At 41.3% G+C, this 23954-nt stretch overlaps 1 protein-coding gene across 5 annotated transcripts in view; it reads right to left on the reverse strand.

Annotated features, from left to right (window-relative positions):
• The window catches only part of LOC146829026 (uncharacterized), a 143980-nt gene that overhangs the window by 44042 nt on the left and 75984 nt on the right, over positions 1–23954 (reverse strand). For 2 of the 5 annotated variants that reach the window (XM_085607663.1, XM_085607662.1), the window contains exon 6: positions 15078–20783. The exons of 2 other annotated variants lie outside the window; for them this stretch is intronic. In XM_085607663.1, coding sequence (XP_085463789.1) covers positions 19735–20783 — 1049 coding nt within the window. In that variant the 3' untranslated portion in view covers positions 15078–19734. Of the gene's footprint in view, positions 1–15077; positions 20784–23954 lie in introns of those variants that run through there. One more of the 5 variants, XM_085607664.1, reaches the window with a different exon arrangement.

The following is a 23954-nucleotide window of genomic DNA, read 5'->3' on the forward strand; positions in this document are numbered from 1 at the left end:
AAACATGGCAATTAAGGTATTTGAGACAGACCATCTGGGAAGATCCATTGATGGCAGATAATGAGAGTAAGAAAGAATGAGGGTGAAAAAACCCCAAAGTGATGCACAATAATCTATATGTTACAGCTTGGCACACTAAAGAGTTAAATGGAGCTATAAACCCTAGAATTAAAGAGGAGCTTTGACACTTTAAAGCTGCTATTACATATATTGAAAAGATACACCTCTGTGAAAAACCATTGTTTGGAATATTTACTGTAGAACCTGTGTTTATAAATCAGACTACCGCAATGTGGGCAGTTGCAATCCTCATCAGAAAGACTGAGTGGGTAATTACCAAACAACAGCTTGTGCCTGGTACTACTGGGCTAGTGGCTGACTTAACAAGCATTTGCAATGCAATAGGTCTCGCAAATACGAGAGTTTGAGCTTTTGACATAGTAAATGACAATGCCTTTTTTTAATGTGTTGTTTTTAAAACATAAATAAAAGGCATTGTAATTTCCAATGCCAATAGCTTCAATTCTCGCAAATGTCAGACCTATTCCTATTTGAGAAAATAGAGCTCGAAAGCTGTAATTAAAACCTATGGAGTAACAACACTCATAACAGTGGGTGTCTCCAAGGAAGGTTACAAAATTAGAAAAGGTGGTACAAAGGAGGGACTACTAAGCCTATTGACCAATGAACAGCCACAGTTTACAGAGGACAATGACATAAGCCAATGAAAAATATGGATGAGTGGGCAGAGCTTCAAGTCTCTACCAGACTACAGCATGCCCCACAGAGCAGAGCATACGCTGCCCAGACTCAACCTAAAAAGGGGCTGTAAGATTATTATTTGTGTGGGCCTTACATTGACAACACCTCATTGATACATACGTTTCTTTTATAGCTTCCTAAATGCAGGCAAGCCTATTTAGTCTTTGTGGACTTTAATGTACTACTAGACCCCACAGTAAATTCCAACTGTTGTAAATTTTGGGTGAGGACACTTCCGACTAGAAAGGTGACTATTAATGTTATAGGCTGTTTTGGGCTAGTTAAATAACAGAGACATTTGCACTCTGATATTTTAAACTTACTCTTCTTTTCTACAGGCTCTTTATTACAGAATTGATATGATGCAGCTCCTTAGAAATTACAATCTGGTGCTCGAACCTGCATGTATCCTGATCACACACCTGTGTCATGACAAACTGATTCTAAATCAATTTAAAAAAGAATTGATCTGCGGTCATCAGAGTGGACTATCTTGAAGCAGCACTGATGTATTGCCATACTCAGATTAGGTTTATTAAAGACAGTGCCACTTCTGAGGCTATGCGTTTGGTAACAGTATAATCAAGGCTTAGGCGCAGGGACAAATTACCACATACACTATTCATCTGAACAGTCAACAGGTTAACTACATCAATTCCCTTCCAATCAAATTAGGACTGTTTTCAGCAGGAGCATATAATAGCTTTATACACCCGTCAAGCGGTACACAGTTATTATTATTTCTCAAATATCTTTGGTTAAGTCACAGATACAAGGAATATTGATAAATTAAGCAGAAACGGTTGCGTTCAAGGAGAGGCTGAATGTTTATACTAAATCTTCCCTAATTTTGAGTCACTTCAAGCAGAAGTCATTGATCATTTGCAGGCCACAAACTGACTGGTATTGGGTTTCAACAGCCCATGTTTAATTCGAACTGTATTTGCAACACTGACATCGGCTTTAAAACTAGGGGAGATATGTGTTGCGACTTAATTCTCGTAGAATAACAAGACAGCTTTAAAGGGAGCGCTATCATGAGAATTTTACAAACACTGAGATACTGAAGTTGCCACAATACTCCATGAAAAGATAAAATATGTTAAGAAAGGTGGATCCATACCGAACACTAGAATAGAATTAACGCTCTGGTATTGCCACAAAAAGAGAAACTTCCTTCAGAGAGCCGATCCTACTGGTCACTCACTACTAAATAAAATTACTAAAATGTCTACTAAGATTCACCTATCCGAAGTGCAGTCTCTGCAGGGAAACATGGGCTTGTGTGCGGATGGTACACAATGGACCATTTTAATCAAGACATTAAAACCTTTGCATTTGCTGTTGCAAATAGTGTTCCTATTGGCTGTGGAAAAAGCAACAGACAAGCTGACTTAGCATGATCAATGCAAGCTACTTTCCTGCTTTGGGATAGGCAATAGATTTATTAGTCGGATTCAGGCAACATATACTGGGAAACAGCCTTTACAATGAGGTTTTTACCATGCTGTGCCTTTACCACTCATTTTTTAACCACGTATATGCCTTTACAATACATGCCTTTACCACACATGTAAAGTAAGTTGGGGAGTGTGGGGGGTCTCCCCCCACAAATACATCTGTGCCGCATACTCTGTAATGGTGCACATACCCTGTGCTGCAGATAGACTGCAGGCATACTATACAGGCACTGCATGACACAGGTTTTTTTCTTAAGGCTCACTGTTTGGTTATCATGTTGCTTAAACCTGTACTGCATGGCATTATGCATAAATGTTTGAAAGCACTGGGTCATGTTGCAGTGTATCTGTAATAACACTGTTGAAATCCCTGTATCAATTACCATACACACTGTAGGCATGGCATAAGTCATCGAGAAAGCCATCAACAGCCAACTTGCCACATTCATCGAAGAGCACAACATCCTCGACACCTCCCAATCCGGCTTCAGAAAAAAAACAGTACGGAAACCGTCCTCCTCGCCACAACAGACGACATCAACACCCTACTGGACAAAGGAAAAACACTAGCCCTCATCCTCCTCGACCTCCCAACGGCGTTCGACTCAGTCTCTCACCACACCCTAATACTCAGACTCCTCAAAGCAGGGATCCAGGACAAGGCCCTCGAATGGATCCGCTCCTTCCTCTCTGGCAGAACGCAGTGGGTGAGACTCCCCCCTTTCCTCTCGGACCCTACACCAACCACCTGCGGAGTCCCTCAGGGGTCCTCCCTCAGCCCTACGCTCTTCAACATCTACATGGCTCCACTCGACCCCATCGTCAGAACCTACGGACTCCACATCGTGTCATACGCATACGACACCCAACTCATCCTATCCCTATCCAACGAACCCAACACCGCCAGACACAACTTTTGAGAAGGCATGGAAGCCGTCGCCAAATGGATAAAAACAGCTGCCTACAACTAAACAGCAACAAGACAGAAGTACTCCTCCTGGGCCAAAACCCGACCCCTGGAACGACACCTGGTGGCCCCCCGCCCTCCCCCACGGACCACGCATGCAAACTAGGAATCATCCGGGACTCCGAGCTCAAAATGGACCGCCAGATCAACTCAGTCTCATCCTCCTGCTTCCACACCCTCTGTCTCCTACGTAAGACCTTTAAATTGATCCCCCTTAAACACAGAAAGACCGTCTCTCACGCCCTGGTCACCATCAGACTCGACCACGGCAACGCACTCTACGCCAGAATAAACAAAAACCTCACCCGCAAGCTAAAGAACATCCAGAATGCCGCCGCCAGACTGGTCCTCAACCTGCCAAGACACTGCCACATCTTCTAGCACCTGCACACACTCCACTGGCTCCCCATCGAGGCCAGAGTCACCTTCAAGATGCTCACCCACGCACACAAAGCCTTCCATGACACCGGACCGGCATACCTGAACAGCCAACTCAATTTCCACACACCACAAAGGACCCTAAGATCAGCCCAGCTCTCCTACGCCGTGGTTCCCTGCACCAGAAAGACCAGATTGGGAGGCCGCTCCTTCTCCTTCCTTGCGGTCAGAGCCTGGAACGCCCTTCCGCTCCACCTCAAACAGACAACATCGCTTCCAATCTTAGCAAGAAACCTCAAAACCTGGCTCTTCGACCGAACCCTTCCTTGATGGACTGGAACCTGCACCCTCCCCTACCCCCAGCGCCTTGAGACCCTTACGGGTGAGTAGTCACGCTTAACGCCTGATTGACTGAAAACCTCAATAAAGATGGTTTAAAAAAGAAAAAGTGCTGAAAACTTTGAACATGACATTTGACAGATTTGTAGCATTTTTGTTTTTACGCAGTATTTCCTTCTAGCATTCTTTGATCAGGAGTCAGCCATTGCATGACCCTGTGTCCTGTGGCTCGACTGAGCATGGGGTTCCCAGATATGTATGAGTTTTGTATGTTTTCAGGATGCCCACATAAAATAAATTAAGTGTAGTGGATTATGGAAACTTGGTAAGCAGCTGCAAGTAAAATGGGACTTATGCTAGGTCTTCTGGTCACAGGCATCACCCCTGGGCAGCACGGAAACATGCCACAAACATGTGATTTTTAACAACTATACATTCTAAGGTGGCCATAGCTGGGTGCCAGACTTCACATTGTCTGATGTTTAACATTGTACCCCCAATACATGGCTATTTCCTTTAGTCTTCTTCACACAAGAAACAAATACTTCCCAAGGCTTGACCCAAATCTGTGTTGTTAGGTCTTCTGAGTGCAGTATGGGTGGGTGGGTTTTCGATGCGCTTGAGCATGGATCAACAAACTAGACACCAGGGAATGTTCTGATGGAGGAAATTCCACTGGGAATGTTTACAGTAGATGTGTGCAGGGCTGGGAGCACCCAGAGGAAGCTACCAACCTCAGATATTTCTGAAAACCAGAGACACAGTGGAATTCAGCTTGCTGAATTCCAACACATTTTATTACCCAGAATCCCCTGTAAATGACAAAGTATGGATAAAAGAAACCCCATAATTCATATAATGTCTGTGACAGAAAACTCCAGCAAACATCCTACCATCCAACGTTTCCACACTTCTCCCAATGGCAACATATATAGATTGGGCTTTTGCCTGGGACAGGAATAATACCAAAATGTTATCTGTGTGAAGACAACATTGACACTATTTTGACTTCACATGGTCACAGACTGACCTATTGCTGTCAGTTACAATAGGCCCACCCACAATTAAAGTACTGTTTTTATTGATGTTTGACCTGACAGCCTTAGGGTTGTCTTTCCCACACATTTTTCCTGTTTGCCTTACCTTTTTGCTCTATTCTTTTTGTTGACCATAGGACTAAAGTGCATGTTATTCTTCCCTAAAACATAGTTTAATTGACATATCAACAATTGGCATATTTGATGTATGTTAGTCCCTAGTAGAGTGCACAACATGTGCCCAGAGCCTGTAAATGAAATGCTACTTGTAGGCCTGCAGCACTAATAGTGCCACCCACACAAATAGCACTTTAAACATGTCTCAGGCCTGCCGCTGCAGAGCCTCTGTGTGCAGTTTTACTGCCATGTAGACTTGGCATTTAAAACCCCTTGCCAGCCTTGAAACTCCCAATTCATTAAATCTAAGTCAACCCCTAAGGTAGGCCCTAGGTAGCCCATATGGCAGGGTGCTATGTAATTAAAAGGTAGGATATGTATGGTTAAGGTTTGCATGCCCTGGTAGTGAAAAACACCCACATTTGTTTTTCTCATAGGTGAACATTGGGAATTGATAATTACAGTTATAAGCTGTAATTCCTGATTGAGTAGGAGTAGCTCTGATGTGTTTCATATCATTGGAATGGTAATGATACATCGACTTTGCTGGCAAAGTTGTACTTATCATTACAATTTTGGAAATGCTACTTTTAGAAAATGGCACTTCCCTGATCTTAGCTCTGTGGGCCTGCAGCCTGTCTCCAATACATGCCTAGGGCGGGTGACAGCTGGACTTTCCACATTCCCTCTAGACAGCCACACACAAAGGAACAATAGGTGTGACTGAGTGGCCATCCACATCCTGATGGGTCATCTTGGGCAGGATGAAAGGGAGGAGCTGACACTTGAATAGACAGTGTCCTGTCCCCACACAAAAGACTGCACACCCCTCTGCAGTGAGTTGAGAGCCAGAGCTGGGAGATGGATCCTCTGTGTACTTCAAATCTCCTCTCTGAAGACATCTCCTCTACAAAGTCACAACTCAGTATAAGTACTGAATCTCTGACTCCACCAGATTGGACACTACTGAACCTGTGAAGAAACTCTGACAGGAGGAAAGACTGATGTGCTGCTACAAGGACTGCCACTCTGCTGGACTATTGCTTTGGAAAAATAGCTTTTCTGCTGTGCTGTCCTGCTACCCTCTGCCCTGCTGAGGAAGAACTGGACTCTAGTTTGAACCCAGAGTGATTTCCAAAGGCCTGCTGGTTTACCTGCTGGTCCAAGACTCGGGGAGATCAAAGTTTTACCCCTTGCTCCTGTGCCTGGTCCATTTGAAATAGATCCAGGTGATTGTTACAGTGAATCCAATGCATACACTGCTGCCTGAGCAGAATCTACCACTGTTGCGGGAACAGAACCAGAGCATCACACTTGGAACCAGCACATCATCATCAGAACTGACGCATTGGAACCACTGAATCGCTGCAGGAGAGATGATTCCTGCATCCTCTCGCCTGCGTGGGGAAATCTGGCACATCGCACTCGGAACCAACGCATCTCGGAACCTGCACTTCGTCTTCAAGACAGGTGCATTGCCTTTGTTGAGCTGAGAAAATTGACGCATCACCCCGTCTGCAGGATCAACACCATTCAGCTGCATCCCGCATCTTGCTTGCCACTTGGATCAAGGTACTTTAGTTCAGCATGCTTTGCGTGGCTCCTGTATCCTTGCCCGCGATCGGCCAGAACTCTTGACTTTGACCCGGTCCAGCACGACCAAATAACCCCTATAGGCGCTTATTGCTTGTAAGCACTATTTTTACTTTTAATCTTTAAAAAAAATCAGATCTTGACTTCTACTTATTGGATTTTTGTCGTTTTGGTCTTGTTTCATTCATAAAATCATAATCTATTTTTCTAGATCGATGTGCAGTCTTTTTGTGGTGTTTTCACTGTGTTCCTGTTTGATGTGTTGCACAAATACTCTACACATTGTCTCTTAAGTTAAGCTTGCTCAGTGTTGAACTACCAGAGTGTGAGCACAGGTTAAGTTATGTGGGCGATGGTATTTTTTCTGTACCCAACACATTCTGGAACTTTTTGTCTTTTTTTTTTTTTAAACCAATGTTTGACCTATACACAGAATTCTGAGTAGGAAAAAGTAGTGAAATCCCTGGGTAGGAAAAAGTAGTGACATCCTCTTAAGCCACACCACTCGGAGGTGGGGGAGGCGGGGTGGGGTGTGTGTGTGTGTGTGTGTTTGGGTGGGTGTTTTTCTGCCCTCTCCCCCCCAGGGAGGAGTCACGCATTGTTTTGAATATTATTCTGGCGATAAAAAGAAATTGAGAGCTGAAGCAGCTGGGTGAAAAACGGCATCAAAGTATGGCTTTAGAGTAGAAGGATCAATCCTAGTCCCTTCCCTGCCAATCAACATAACCTGGTTTGTTTCTTCTGTTTTTAGGCAAGTAGGAGTTGGGCTGCTCCTCCCATCTCTACCACCAATGGAACAAAAAGTGTTTTTAGCTTGTGGACTTGGCTAGGGAGCGGTGGAGGGTAATGATACCATACATTAATGAGGCACCTGCAAGTAACCCCAGCCACTTCATTCAGGAATTTGTCAGTGCCCTCCACTGTACTATACAGGCTGTCAAGCTAAATTGTATAAAAAAATTATGAACCACTGCTAAATGAATGAGTGGCTATGATGAAAATGAATATTACTTTACCAATCTCCACCCCTGGCAATATGATCAGAATAATCATAGTTCTATACTGGTTATACTTTTTATGCATGTCTGCTAAGATGAGATACAGGCACGTACTACAAAATAGGGAAGTTTTGAGCATATCCCAGCTTAAAGAATCTACGTTACATAGGGAAATCAGAGCCAAAATATTTGAAAACATGCTAGCTTATGGTGCAAAACTAGTAGATAAAAGATTTATTGTATAGTTTTAGAATAAATATTTACAATACAAATAATAGGAAAAAATACATAAATAAAAAAAGAATAAAAATACAACCTAATTAAGACAAAAGCAGAGAACTGGGCCCCAAACTCGCAGAAATCTAAACATTTAAACATAAGCAACATCACAGCTGTAACAATGATAAACACAAGCATTGGCATAGACAATAAGTCTCGCCTTTGGGACCTTATAATTGTTTAGCCAAGCAACAGTTGATGTTGTTGCACCAGGGATATTGTACTGCATAACTAAATACTTATAAGGCCCCACAGGTGAGACCTATTGGCTATGCCAATGCTTGTTTAAACTATGACCCGGTGCTGCAATGCTCTCTCGCGAGACAACGTGCGTGATGGTGCAGCGCTCATGTAGTGCTGTGCTGTCTGTAGTAGGAAATCGTCCGGTTCTTTAAAGAAATGAACATTTCTGTTAAGACAGCTCCGGGATGCAGGTCTGTAGGTCTCAAGAGAGGCGGGTGCAGCATGGCTGGGCCACTATGGCCATCTCTTAATACAAGCATTTGCAATGCAATAGGTCTCGCATTATAAAAGTGTGAGCAGTTGGCATTGCTAATAATAATGCAACATTAGTTATTGGCATTGTAAATGATAATGGCATTTATTTATGTGTTTGTTTTATAAAATGGATAAAAAACAAAAAGGCATTGTCATGAACAATGCCAATAGCTTAAACTTTTGCAAATGCAAGACCTATTGCATTGCAAATGCTTGTTTCAGTACTGCAGACTTTTTAAAAGTTTTAGTCACTACTCAAAATAGAATCTATTTTATCAGCGTTGCCAGTGCTCCTTTATGTATAATGCCATAAATGAAACACAATGTTCTAAGCAGATTGCTAAATAGCATCTCAAGCCCCAATCACAATGTCTCACTTCATGCTGGACAGTGGGGACCCTGTTTTCATGCAGCGCCAAGACGGGGTGAACTAATGCACAGACTGAGGTCTGTCAGCCTCCGAGGCTCAAAGCATTCCTTGCAACAGTCGGCTGTGTCAAGGTATTGCCATGTGTACAGCACACACTCTGCAACAACAAGTGGTTTCAAAGTTGGGGGTGACTTCCCAAACTTTCCCGAAGTGTTCATAGTGTTTGGTGACAGCGTATTTATGCTCACAGCCCAAAAAACTGTTTGTGGTTGTCTGTGTGTGTGTTGTGTGTGTGTGTGGTTGTGTGTGTGTGGTTGTGTGTGCGTGTGGTTGTGTGTGTGGGGTTGTGTGTGTGTGTTTGAGGTTGTGTGTTTGAGGTTGTGTGTGTGTTTGTGTGTGCGGTTCTGTGTGTGTGTGGTTGTGGTTATGTGCTGTTGTGGTTGTGTGTGTTTTTGTGGTGGTGTGTGGTTGTGTGTTGTTGTGGTTGTGTGTGTAGTTGTAGTTGTGTGTGTGGATGTGCATTCGTGTTATTGTGTGTGTGTGGTTGTGTGAGTGTATGGTTGTGTGTGTGTGGTTGTGTGTGTTTGTGTGGCTGTGTGTGATTGTGTGTGTGTGATTGTGTGTGTGTGATTGTGTGTGTGTGGTTGTGTGTGTGGTTGTGTGTGTGGTTGTGTGTGTGTGGTTGTGTGTGTGTAGTTGTGTGCGTGTGTGGTTGTGTGTGTGGTTTTGTGTTTGTTTGTGTGGTTCTGTGTGTGTGTGCGGTTGTGGTTATGTGTTGTGGTTATGTGTGTGTTGTGGTGGTGTGTGGTTGTGGTTGTGTGTGTGGATGTGCGTTTGTGTTATTGTGTGTGTGTGGTTGTGTGTGTGTTGTGTGTGTGTTGTTGTATGTGTGTGTGTGGTTATGTGTTGTGGTTATGTGTGTTGTGGTTGTGTGTGTGGATGTCCGTTTGTGTTATTGTGTGTGTGGTTGTGTATGTGTGGTTGTGTGTGTGTGGTTCTGTGTGTGTGTGGTTTGTTGTGGTTGTGTGTGTGTGGTTGTGTGTTGTAGTGGTTGTGTGTGTAGTTTGTATTTGCGATTGTGTGTGGTTGTGTGTTTGTGTTATTGTGTGTGTGGTTGTGAGTTTGTGTGGTTGTGTGTGTGGTTGTGGGTGTGTGGTTGTGGGTGTGTGTGGTCGTATCTGTGGTTGTGTGTGTGTGGTTGTGTGTGTGTGGTTGTGTGTGTGTAGTTGTGTGTGTGGCTGTGGTTGTGTGTGTGGTTGTGTGTGTGGTTGTGTGTGTGTGGTCTTCTGTGTGTTTGAGGTTGTGTGTGTGTGGTTGTGTGCATGTGTGGTTGTGTGTGTGTGTGGTTGGCGTTGTGTGCGGTTGTGTGTGTGATTGGTTGTTTGTGGTTTTGTGTGTGTGGTTGTGTGTGTGGTTCTGTGGTTGTGTGTGGTTGTGTGTTGTTGTGGTTGTGTGTGTGGTTGTGTGTTGTGGTTGCTTGTGCTGTTGTGGTTGTGGTTCTGTGTGTGGTTGTGTGCTGTTGTGTTTGTGTGTGTGTGGCTGTATGTGTCTGGTTATGTGTGTGTGTGGGAGTGTGTGTGTGTGGTTATGTGCGTGTGTGGTTGTGTGTGATTATGTGTGTGTTTGGTTGTGTGTGATTATGTGTGTGTGAATGTGTGTGCTTGTGGTTGTATGTGGTTGTGGGTGTGGTTGTGTGTTGTGGTTGTGTGTGTAGTTGTGGTTGTGTGCTTGTGTTACTGTGTGTGTGGTTGTGTGTGGGGGGTGTGGCTGTGTGTGTGTGATTGTGTGTGTGGTTGTGTGTGCTTGTGGTTATGGGTGTGGTTGTGTGTTGTGTGTGTGTGGTTGTGTGTGATTGTGGTTGTGTGTGTGATTGTGTGTGTGGTTGTGTGTGCTTGTGGTTGTGTGTTTGTGTGTGTGTGGTTGTGTGTGTGTGTGGTTGTGTGTGCTTGTGGTTGTGTGTGTGTGGTTGTGTTGTGTGGTTGTGTGTGGTTGTGTTGTGTGATTGTGTGTGTGGGGGTGTGTGTGATCGTGTGTGTGGTTGTGTGTGTGGTTGTGAGTTGTGGTTGTGTGTGTAGTTGTGGCTGTGTGTGTTATTGTGTGTGTGTTTGTGTGGGGGTATGTGGTTGTGTGTGGTTGCTTGTGGTTGTGTGTGTGGATGTGCGTTTGTGTTATTGTGTGTGTGTGGTTGTGTGTGTGTGTGTTTGTATGTGTGTGCGCGGTTGTGGTTATGTGTTGTTGTGGTTATGTGTGTTGTGGTTGTGTGTGGTAATGTGTGTTGTGGTTGTGTGCGGTTGTGTGCTTGTGTCATTGTGTGTGTGGTTGTGTGTGTGGGGGGTGTGGTTGTGTGTGTGTGATTGTGTGTGCTTGTGGTTGTGTGTGTGGTTATGGGTGTGGTTGTGTGTTGTGTGTGTGTGGTTGTGTGTTGTGTGTGTGTGGTTGTGGGTGGTTGTGTGTGATTGTGTGTGTGATTGTGTGTGCTTGTGTTTGTGTGTGTGTGGTTGTGTGTGTGTGCTTGTGGTTGTGTGTTTGTGTGTGTGTGTGGTTGTGTGTGCTTGTGGTTGTGTGTGTGTAGGTGTCTGTGTGATAGTGTGTGTGGTTGTGAGTTGTGGTTGTGTGTGTAGTTGTGGCTGTGTGTGTGTGTTATTGTGTGTGTGGGTATGTGGTTGTGTGTGTGGTTGCTTGTGGTTGTGTGTTGTTGTGTGTGTGGTTGTGTGTTTGTGTTATTGTGTGTGTGGTTGTGTGTTCAGGTGTGGTTGTGTGTGTGAGTGTGTGTGTGTGTGTGTGTGGGGTTGTGTGTGTGTGTGGTTGTGTGCGATTGTGGTTGTGTGTGATTGTGGGTACATTGGATTTGATGAGAGTTAAGCAGAGATGTCTGCATTCAAACCACTAGTGAGTAATTGCAACTCTGCAGCTACACATATCCCTTGTGATAAATACAAGAGGAACATTTCCAAGACTGGTAAATAAGATATACTTCCGACAGTAAGGTCCCAGTTAAATAAAAGGTGAGTACAAATATGTGCATGTTATAAGGCAAAAGTTAAAGGCCAGAGACAATTGGGAAGCAATCTGGTATATTTTGGGAACCAATGGAATTGTCAGAGTATTCCCCGTTTCCTTGAATGGACAAAATAGATGCACCATTTTTCTCACGATTGGATTTAAAAACCATTATGCTTGCGACTTTGAATCTAAATGACCGCTGTTTTTTTTTCTTAATTGCAACAAATTGTAAGATGTCTTTAAGGAAGCTTTTAGGGAGCGGTCAGGGGTTCAAGAGTAAATCCACATGCAAACAAGCATTGGCCGCGCGGCTCACTGAGAACATCAAAACAGCCGAAAGGGGAGAAAGGAGGGGTGACTGCAAGCCGAGGTGATAAGAAGGGCTGTGCAAGAAGGGAGGGGGGGGAATTCCAGCAGCAGAGGAGCCTGATTAAAGCTGACGAAAAGGGAGGGGGAGAAGGGAGGAGGGAGTGTGAGCAGCAGCTGTGCACATGCACGCCATCGTGCACTCCAGCTTTAGGCCTGGGTAGCACTTTGAAAACCTGTATACTAAATGCTCTCCGAGCAGCGCATGCGCACTGGCTCAGCGAGACCTAACAAGTAATCAAAATAAGCCCACAGCTATTAGAATAAATTCCATAACATAAACACTACTTTTTACGTACAGATTGCACATTGAGTTTGCTAAAGCAGTTCATATAAATCCCTGCTCAACTAAAATTTAGTAATCCCACTAATCACTTAATATAACTCCTCCAAAGCAGGACATAAGTACTCAATAGATGGTTCTTATTCCCCTTTCTCTAAACATGTGGTTTAAATAATTAATTCTCTGATCAAGAAGGGCTGCATAGATGCACAATATATGATCAATAAATAGTCTCTTCAGGTAGCACAAAATCAGCATGTGGATGGACCACAAACAGTTTTATGGCAAGCTTTTAATTGCAAAACAGAAGAATAGAACATTTTGAAGCAGTGGTTCTTTTGACTTCTCAGGATGCCCCTAATCATTACAAAGTCTGGAAACAACTGCAGAATCATTTTTGTAATACGAGGACAGTCACTGAGAGATTGTTGGAATCTGGGTACCGCAGCAAAAGCAGTTTCGATGACTTGAAAGGCAAAACAATACACAAAAATCATCCATTGTCCATACTATATTCTGTTCAGTACACCTGCACTGCCCCCACGAATCATCTGAGAATATCTACTTCATTTTTAGCCTCTAAATTCTAATTCCTTCATTTTTCACAGAACCTTTAAAACATGTTCAGCTTTACATTTTACTTCTCTATTGATGTACACTTTAGCAGTCTGTTAACATTATTTAATTTTCTAAGCAGCCGCGGAAAACCCTGAGTAGGCATCAAAGACTTCAGGAGTCCCTGAACAACAGGTTCAGAACACCACTGTTCTAAAGCATTTAAGTCTGCATTGAGGAGACTAGCGGTAGTCATAGAATCTGTCTCCCTTCATTCTTGTTATCCTGTGTTGCTCCTCCCTTTCCCCCTATCCCACAGAATCCAATGTAAAGCGAACAGTATGTTTCAGGTTGGAAATAACATTCACTTAAATGAAACCTCAAGATACATTTTGTGTCCTATGTCCCTACACCGGAGCCTGGTCTGGTAGTCAGCTTGCAGCCGAAATACTATGAAACTAGAAACACTTTCTCATTTTGATTTTATGACTGTTTTGAAAGTGCAGCTAGTTTGAAAGATGCATTTTTACCAGTTCTTTAAAACATACAAAGTAGGCGTGGGCTTTGGATACATCCAGGTGAGTATCACCTTCTACTGTCATGGTATTAGCTATTTGGCATATCATTCTGCCTTCTAGAAAGTGCCTCCTTTCCAATGAAGGAGATAATGTTTTACACCTGAAAAGTACATTCCTTCATCAAGCGGTTTGTCACAATTTATACAGGATGTAATTCTTTTTGCTACTTTTTTTCCCCAGCACTGGCAAAGCCAATAAGGAAGGCTTTAAGGTGATAAATAGCATTTCAACGTGCAACACACAAACAGCATTTGCAGATGCCTGGATTTACATGGGTTGGCAAATTAAAGGCAGACTTATTTGATTTGCCTATGCTTACCTACTTTTTTAAGGAAACACTTCAAATTTCAAATTTAGCAGCTTCACTAAAGCAAAACTCAAATGTGTAAAATACATATGTAAAAGACCAGATTCTTGTGAATGCATCCGGTCATATTTTTTTTTCAAAACGTTTGTACAACTTGGATTCACATGAACTAATAATGAAATGTGGATAAAATGGTTCGCAGCCCTTATGTTGGAGCAGGTTTTTTTTTAGGCATGTGTCTTTTTCATAAAACTGAAATTTTAAAAAATACAACTCAAGAGTGGGCTCACAATTAAGAAAAAGTGTTACACAAGGCCCATAAAGAATTAAACATAGTTCTACACACTGCTTGCAGTTCTCAAAACTAATGGGTAAACATCTAGAAACCTGTCAATCGGGAACCCATGCCAGTAGGAGTGTGTGGCATACAGAATAAAAAATTATGTGATCATTATGAGTAGGCAAATGCACATTAAATCATTCTATTTTCTATCCTTCCCCTAGCTCACATGAAATTTTTAAGCTGTTTGAGGAAAGTCCTTTACTCTTTACACTTCTTAATTCCATTTGAAGTCAGCATACATTTAAGAAGTTCAAAGAGTGTGAGAAAAGGCATGGTAAATACTTGTGAATGCTCATGAGTCATATTTTGCACGTGATTACAACAGTCGAACTGCCACCTCCAATGAGCTTTCCTGGAAATATCCACTGCCCATTACCTAACCACATTTTGTAGAAATGTCTAGCTAGATATGGTTTATGTATGACTTGTGTGCTTGCACAGCATTTACTATGGAACTGAATAATTAAAATGCTTAAAATAAAAGTACATTCCTTCCATTAAAATTCATTTGGAATCAGACCGAGAATAGGTGACCCAATTGGGCAACTAATTCGTACCGGCCTTTACTAAGAAATCGCCAGCAATCATTTCGATAATGTCATATCACTCAACTATCTTAGGTCCTCCAGCACTGTTCTCATATTCTGTGCACTGTGCACTAGATGTCCTATTCCAGGATATATATATATATATATATATATATATATATATATATATATATATATATATATATATATATATATATATATATATATGTATATATATAGAATTTAGTTGGCAATTGCCTAACTGGTATAACAAATTACAAATTTAGCTGCAACAACAAAAAACAAAGCATTTGAAATAATCTTTAAAATACTGTTTACTTCATTGAACAACACAGCACAAAAACAGAACAGGCAGGAAGTGAACAACAGACCAACAAATAATGGGTCACTAAGCTAACATGTCTATGTATGAAAGTGGTACAAGCAACAGTTTGAAGATAGTCTTCTAATCACAATGAAAAGTTGTGCGGTATTCTTTTTGCAATAGTACTGTACTTCAAGTTACACATATATACTCTTGTAAATCAGGTGAGACTCTTAAGCTACTTGATAATTCTACTCTACTTGCTTTGTCTTTAGAATTATTTCTGTGCCAATAATCTCAGAACCTCCTTAAGTCTTTAGTGTATCACAGTACAACATTTTTACAAAGAGAATCATACCCATAACATAACATCTTTTTGTGTTTCATTTTTTTTAACGAAATTAAGATTCAAATAGTACGTTCTAAATTTGTTTGGGGTTTTAGTTTGGGGTCAGCAGAAAAGGCAATAATGTGCCACCAAGCTTCATGTTTCTTTAGGTTAAGCAAAGATCTGGACTAATCCATTTTTTGCAAGGTGCATTGGTCAATTTAACACCCACTAAAAAGCTTACTATCAATTACTCATTGAGATAATATTCCAAGCAGGAAGCAGCGTCTGAGGCAAATTATGCTTACAAATCTGGAGGCACTGACAAACTCAGAGTGAGCAGAAGAACAGAATCACCACTTTATTTGTACAATAGGCACCTCCATCAAAAAGGGAAACAATATACCTTACAACACAAATACAATTTACATTTGTGGCACAGGGAATAAAACAATGCAAGTACAACCAAGGGTGGAAAAAAGAAAAATGAAGCTTTCTTCCACAACTAGCTATACAAGACACAACTGATGTCGGGGGAAAGGGGAGAGGATTAAATTGGAGGATTTCAACTCTTGGCACTGTACTTGCCAATAGGGAAGCCCATATTCAAGGAGAGTAGGAAATGGCCTGGGCAACTAAGAGAATACGTGTCATTTTCTGCGGCAAGTCAACTAGGCTTAAAAAAATAGTATTGCACAATGCAAAACTCAGCTTTGTATTCATGGGTGTTTATCTGAAATAAAGCAGTTGTCATTACCATTACCACATTTCATATTGGTTTCTTGGCTAATAAGTCACTTTTGCCATGCATCTGTGAAAGTAGCTACAGTACTGCACAACGGTAATGAAAATGTATACAAAATAAGGTAGAGAATGGCATCTACTGTAAAGGCAAAGTCAAGTTGTCTGGTTGGAAATATCCTCTTCAATGAAGTCTGAAAATTTATATTAAACTTCACTGGACTTAAGCCAGTTCTCGAGGATCACCATGTGACCCAATAGAAGAAACATATTAACAGTCTGTGGCCTAGGGCATGCCAAGAGATGCACACCTACATAAAGAGATGAGCTCCCTGCCCATCCTCCGCACCCAGTGAACAGACTTGCTGAAGAAGCAAGAGACCAGCAACAGTCTCTGACTGGGCAGGTCATCTATTTCCCTATCCACAATCTCTTGAGTGACAGCTCAACTTAGTAAGTAGTTGCCATGGAGCCATAGGCACTTTGGAATGATCTCCTCTCTCCAAAAGGTTGAAGTCAATTTTGAATATAAGTGTCCAGTTGGCTGGATATATTTTAACTGGGGAAGTTCTCTTCAAGAGTTTGCATAGTCTTATCCCCAAAGTGGCAGCATCAAAAGACTTCAGTTTCCCTGTTTTTTGTATGGCATCTTGGAATATTATTATTCAACAGATATACTAAGTCAGTGGATCTAAAGTTGGGAATAGAAGTGAAATAGCACAATGTTGTGCTCGTAAAACACACACACACCCTTAGAACAAAGGATGTAAGAACAATTTCACTCTAAATGTGCCTCCTCGGCAAGGTACTTATTCTAATCTTGTGAACAAAAGTTATCAAGGAAACAGAAAGAGAGAGTTAATGTTGGGGGTAAAAGGAGTAGTGGAACAGAAACAGATTTGTTGTGAGAAAAATATGCTGGATATCAGCTAGGGTTCATTTGTAAACTTAGTAAGAGGCAAGAGGCAGGGATGTGAAGTCAATGGTGACATCACTGGCAAAATATCGGCATTGCCAAGTCAACATGTCCCCAAAGTCCATGACAAGTACGGAATATGCAGAAAATGAACAGTAACCGCTGAGTAAGGAGAGTGAGACAACCTAAAAACAGCCTTTTTACATCCAAGCTACCATACTTGATAAAACCTGGAGCTCCCACACTATTCCAAGTGAGAACTCTTCATTAGCATCTTTTCTAAAATCAAGACAGAAATGGCAAAATAAAACTTGGGTTTTGAGAAAATTTAGCATATCTCTTCGTGCACAGTACATGGCTATGGTACAGACATTTCCACATCTGAGTTACAGATTCAAGCTTTTGATTAAACCAAAAAACGTGAATATGCACATTTTACATCTGAGAGAATGCACAACCCAGTAATAACTGGAATCTTTAAAGGCTCCCTGACACAAGCAAAAGCAACTTTCTAGACGTGAGTGAAAAGGGATGAGCATCTAAATTTATTTGTGAGCTTGCCAATGGAAATAAAAGATCCACATCAAACAATGTAAAGGTAATATACCAAAATTCAGCCTAAAAATAATGTTCATTTAAAATGTGCTTTTCTTGATCAAGCGTGGAAGGATATTTAAACAATCTATGCGTGTTTAATAATGGTCATGTCCATATACACTGCCACAGCAAGCACATAAAAGCATTCAGAAATATGCTCAGTGTTTTGAACTAGCAATCTCGCTTTTACAAATGCTGTGCTCTGCAGCAAGTAAGTTGTTTAACATACTTTAAAATCCTGAAATGCTTTGCCCTAGACGGTAATCTTTCAAATTAACTTTTTCATGTTCGATGCATTTCTTTTTTCATTGCACAATGCCAAGTTTGTGCTGAGGGGAGCTATTTTGTAGTTTTCATGCCTTTTCAAAGTGCCAATAATTAAACCAGCACTTGAAGGGCACACAATAGCTGTCTTGGTATAAAGCACATCTGAAAAGTGTTCATTAACTGAACTTTCTTAACCATAATTGTAACATACCAACCAAACACAAAACAGGACCTGAACACAACAATGCTCCAATAGCACTCACAGTGCTACTTTGCTACAGAGAAACTGAAATGGCTGCAGACATTTGGTCAGTGCTTCATTTGTAACAGAATGAATGCCCAAAGCTCTGTTGTGAAACCAGCAGCCATTGCTTTTAAACGTTGGCGCACCGAATACCAAGGCTCCGTAGTCTTGAATCAACCTCATTGCTCTTCCATCCACTATTAGACACTCCCTGGCCCTTTCTCTCACTCATGCAGGTCCCTGCTTACTCCATTTGCAACTGTTTTTCTGCCTTTCTCTTCCTACTTCTCTACCTTTTTTGTGTTTTTCCCATTCTTGCTTGCGGTCAATGTCTGATGAGGAAAAATAAGTGTCAGTCCCCATAAATGGGTGCTGGTGAGCCCCACCAGCAACTACCGGCTCAAATTAAGCACTGCTCCTACTTCAACAAAACCCAACAACCAAATGTATGCTACTACATGCTTATCAAACTGGGACCCACAACTTGCATACGGGTAGTAATTTCCTTACTACTGATCACTTACAACACACCTTCAATAACTCAACTAGAATAAAGAGATGGTTAATCTTTACCCTATTCATTGCAAAATGCATGGTTGCTCTTTAAGGGAGAATTCATTACTCCATGAGTGTTCTTGAGGAGAAAACCAGTGTCATGTGATGCAGGGGTTCTGTGATGCAAAAAGTGTCAAATGAAGATCTTTTAAACTAGGAGGTTGGACATTTCTAGGAAAATTAGATTTCATCACAGAATAGAATAAACATGATTGTCCAGATAATGTTTTTTAGGGCACAGTCACAACAACGGCCTGTGAATACAACTATCCAGTTAATGAGAACAAGGAGTATACATCCAAGTTTGAAATCGATTTGCACCAATTAGTAACTAGTAATAAGGAAAAAAGTTATAAAAATCAAAAATCTTCAGAAAAATAAGAGTAATGATTTGTTTCTTAAAATCCTTCTTGCTACTTGTAGTGATGATACATAATTTATGTATGTGTGGTATTGTGAATATATCAATTAAAGGGGTGGGCATGACCAGTGATCTGGTCAACTAAAGCAATGCTTTGTCCTTTATCAACACTCCTCTGTCCCCATTCTTCTTCTCCGCATGCTTCAAAGTCTTTTACAACAGCTACGGTGATGTTTAGTCAGTCAGTCGAGCCTTAAAAAAATGCCATGCACAGCTTTTTTTAAATTTCCTACAGTTGCTGAAACTCTGACTGCAGCATCCAGTATCCTTCTGAGAATTACAACTTGTTGTCATTAAGGTTGATTCTCCGACGGTTGGGTAGTGCATGGCTGGAGTGCAAAACTATTTTTCATCTTTTGGTCTTTTTTGAAGTAGAGATGCTCGTACATAAAAAATTTCATATTATGCTACTTTGAGACGCGTTACCCTGTTTTGAGAATTTCAAATAATAAATAAATGTATCTCGAGTTAGGGTCTGAAAGAATAATGCTTTGCATTAATAATTTCTCATATTAGCTTCAAGTGCTATTTTCAGTGTTTGTGGTGTGCCAAACAGCTTCTTCAACTAATCCATCTTTTGTTACAGGTGCTGGATGAGATCTGGGCAACTGTTGAAGTTTTCATCACATTCATTAAATACATCAGTCTTTTTTCTTACATGGGTCTTTTGATGTTGAATGAGACCTGAACTGTCTTTGAAACTTTTGCCACATTCATTGCAATGATACGGCCTTTCACCTGTATGAATTCTGTGGTGAATTTTGAGATTTTCTTTCACCCTGAATTTTTTCCCACATTCTGTACACTGATAGGGCTTTTCACCTGTGTGGACTCTGTAATGATTTGTTAAAAGTTGCTTGTAACTGAATTCTCTGCCACACTCCGCACATTTGTACGGCCTCTCTCCAGTGTGTGTTCGTCTGTGAGCTGTAAGTGCAGACCTTAAAGGGAAACTTTTATCACATTCAGGACATGTGTATGGTTTCTCCCCTGTATGGGTTCTTTGATGCACAATTAAGGAGGAATGGTCATTGAAGCTTCTCTCACAATCTGTACATTTATGTGGTCTGTCACCAGTATGAATTCTCTGATGTCTTATAAGATCTCCGTTTTGGCTGAAGCTTTTATCACAGTACGAGCACCTGTAAGGTCTTTCTCCAGTGTGTATTCTCTGGTGTCTGCTAAGATCACCTTTCTGAGTGAAGCATTTGCTGCAAATAACACATTTATATGGCTTCTCTCCAGTGTGAATTCTTTTATGCTTGTTAAGTGCTGAAGTGTAACCAAAGCTTTTTTCACATCCATCGCACTGATAAGGTCTCTCACCAGTATGTGTTCTCATGTGCCTAATAAGAGATTCTTTCTGATTGAAGAATTTTTCACATTCAGTGCATGGGTACTTGCCCTCGTTTCCTGGGGACGTATTGCTTAAGGATTTTACAGGTCTATTTGATGGATCTAGAGGGTGTCCAAAACGCTTTTTCCATTTTCGTTTTGAGTTTTCACTTTTACATATTTTTCCCTGAAGAACCTTCTTGGCTTTTTCCAACTGTGCATCACTGTTCAGTTTTTCTGGGCATTCTTCGATAGATGGTTCCCTCTTAATTATATTCACAGCTTCATCCTCTGCTGGATTAGAATGAAAATCCAGTCATTATTCATTACGTGCACTACAGAAAACAAATGATTTAAACATTTGGCTCGTGAAATCCAGTGAAGTTGTGGCTGTCAAATGCATACGTCTGGAAACATAGCATGTTTGAAGATGTGAAGAACTGAAGTCATGCACGAGCTCTGAATATCTGCAATGATGATTCTACTCAATGGAAAATATACTGACCGATTTGTTAAATGAATAAAGCACAATTTAGTCTTTTAATCTCTAAACCTAAATGAACTGCAGAAACTAAACCACATTCCATGCGCATGAAATAAAGTGATGTTTTCCATTTAAAAGTTTAACTAGCCAGCTTCAGAATGACGCATTGATCCCCACTAAACGTAATCAGGAAACAGACAACCTCAATATGCCCCTACTGGCAATATCACAAATTCTCACAATGTAAATAATTGATGAAGAACATGCTAATATCTAAACCATCATGCAAACTCAGCATTAACAATTGAAAAAGTCCACAAACTAAATTAAATCACAAACAAAACTATGGATCTGAATGAATTAATGCTGAAGAATGAGTCATAGCTGCTTATTGTTTTGAGTGAGCAGGGAAGAGGAAAATGTCTCCCCAATGTGTCACTTTCCATTTCACTTACACGTTTTGGTCATTGTGGACCTAGACAGTGATGAGATAGAACAGTGAGTGATGTGACAATTTAATCTCAAAGCACTGCACAATAGTACTGACCACAACATTTTATCAAGGGTAATGTCGCAGAATGTGGGTCTGCATCGGATTTTTTAATTTTCGGCATGGCTATAAATTATTCACTGTCAATAGATCATGTTCATTGGTGCTTTTGGAAGCCACAGTGTGCTTCCATTATGCCACTCATATTTCTTAATAACTAACAACTCAAAGTGTGTGCTATTTGCCCTTCACCAATATGCAGTTGAATCTTCTTTCTAACTGTATTAGGGAATTAACAGAAATTACAAAGAAACACTGGGAAAATGTTTATGTTTAAGCTGGCTTCAGTTACAATCTAAAAAGAAAAAGTCACTGTGCTTGTGGCTAGTGAAAAAATACAACATTATTAAACGTTTCAATGCAAAGGTTTAAAAGCTTTTTTTTTGGAAATTTACAGTCTAGAGCTAATAAAAAGGGAGAGTAAACAGGACTGTTCTTTACTAGTCATCATGAAGAATGGGAGCAGGACCCCAATTCATGCATAAGAATAGTGACTAATCCACACATCAGCAAACAAGGCATCTGTAGAGATATACAATCATAAATAGATTATCCATCTGAAAAGAGGATAAATATTACAAATCAACAGACACACAATTGATGGACGGAATGCTGAACAAAATCAAAACATTCAACCTCAGTCAAAAGATCTGGGTTAAATCCATCATTCTTTTGCTCACCATGCCACCCAAGTTTAGACCTGGCCATATGCAAATCAGCCTTGACCCTGTGCCTCATGGGAACAGTCCAGCCCAAACTGCCAAGCCAGGTCCTCCCTGGACCGGAAACAAGCATCCTAGGACCAGTTTCGGGCTTTCAGCCCTCATCAGCCAGGATAGCTTTATTCCAGTGGCACAGTGAGCCCGGGACCCGTGTCTGGACATACCCGGCGGACTTAGGGCGAGAAAGCTAAAGACACACAATTGGACGGAATGCTGAACAAATCAAAACATTCACCCCCAGTCAAAAGATCTGGGTTAAATCCATCATTCTTTTGCTCACCATGCCACGCCAGTTTAGACCTGGCCATATGCAAATCAGCCTTGACCCTGTGCCTCATGGGAACAGTCCAGCCCGAACTGCCAAGCCAGGTCCTCCCTGGACCGGAAACAAGCATCCTAGGACCGGTTTCGGGCTTTCAGCCCTCATCAGCCAGGATAGCTTGATTCCAGTGGCACAGTGAGCCCGGGACCCATGTTACAAACGCCTTCTGTTGAGGTCTCCTTCAGTTACATCATGTTGAAACTCTATTGTAATCAACAGAACCCCAAATATGTTAAAAAATACAGCTTTGAAAATCTTTGACCAAGATAACTATAAGCACTAATTTAATGCAGACCGAATTTGGGGTACTGCCTTTATATTTTCGGTGAACTAATAGTAATTTATCTTTCTGAGATTAAGGAAATCAGGCACTAACACTAGACAATCATTTCATCTTTTAATTTTAGCAGTTAAATCCAATAAAGCCAATCCCTAAGGAACAGTAATAAAACGAATAGACAAGGCTTGGAGGGATTCAAAGGACTTCAAAACCAAAAGAATGTCAGAAACAATGCTGAGTGTAGAGATGAAAAAGAAATGACGGGGAAGGAAAAGAGTAGCCTAAGGGCATCATGTAATGGGGATGGGGGAAGAGTCTGAAATAGGAGAGAAATGTACTAGCGACAGAGGTGAACTAATAAAGCAGGAGAAATAAGTGAAATGAAAGAAGACTAGAGAGAATGGACGGACTAAGTAGGAAAAAGTATTGGCAAAGCCAATAGATCTATGTGAGAGATATTGGCTTTCCAGCTGTTTTCTAGACATGTTGTCGAGCAGCGTGGATTCTATGCAGCATGGCAAAATATTATTAAAAATAAGCACTATAAGCAAAAAATATATATTTTCTCTCATCATAGCGCTTTCTTTTATTTTAACTTTTATAACGTTTTTATGACTTTAAACCATGCAGCCCAGCAGCCACGCTGCTCTACTACATTGCTAAAAGATATTGGCAAAGCAAACAGTTCTCACATACACCAGACCTTTTGGTTTTGCCAATGCTAATTTCTTTTTAAGCACATGGAGATTAAGTGATCTGGCCAGAATCACAAGCCAGGACTCAAACCTGGTTCCAGAGGCCCCAATTTTCAGCTCTGGGCTTCAGGCCACATCTGACTGCAAAGTTGTGGGCTCCTTCCAGTTTTAACAGTTTTTGAGGGAAAAACAAGAGACTCATTATCAATGCATGGACAAAAGCCGATCACTGGTGCCAGAGGAGTACAGAGACAGCAGTCCTCAGGATGCACAACAGGTCTCTTCCTGACAGTACCAAACTAAGTTTCAAAGGAAAGGGTGGAGTTGAAGGTGACTGTTTTTTTTGATTGGACACAATCCTCCAGGTGTGAACTTTAGAACTCAGCATTCAATACGAGAGCTACGGCACTAC

This window comes from Triturus cristatus, chromosome 5_2 (genome assembly GCF_964204655.1).
Source record: "Triturus cristatus chromosome 5_2, aTriCri1.1, whole genome shotgun sequence".
Lineage (NCBI taxonomy): Eukaryota > Metazoa > Chordata > Amphibia > Caudata > Salamandridae > Triturus > Triturus cristatus.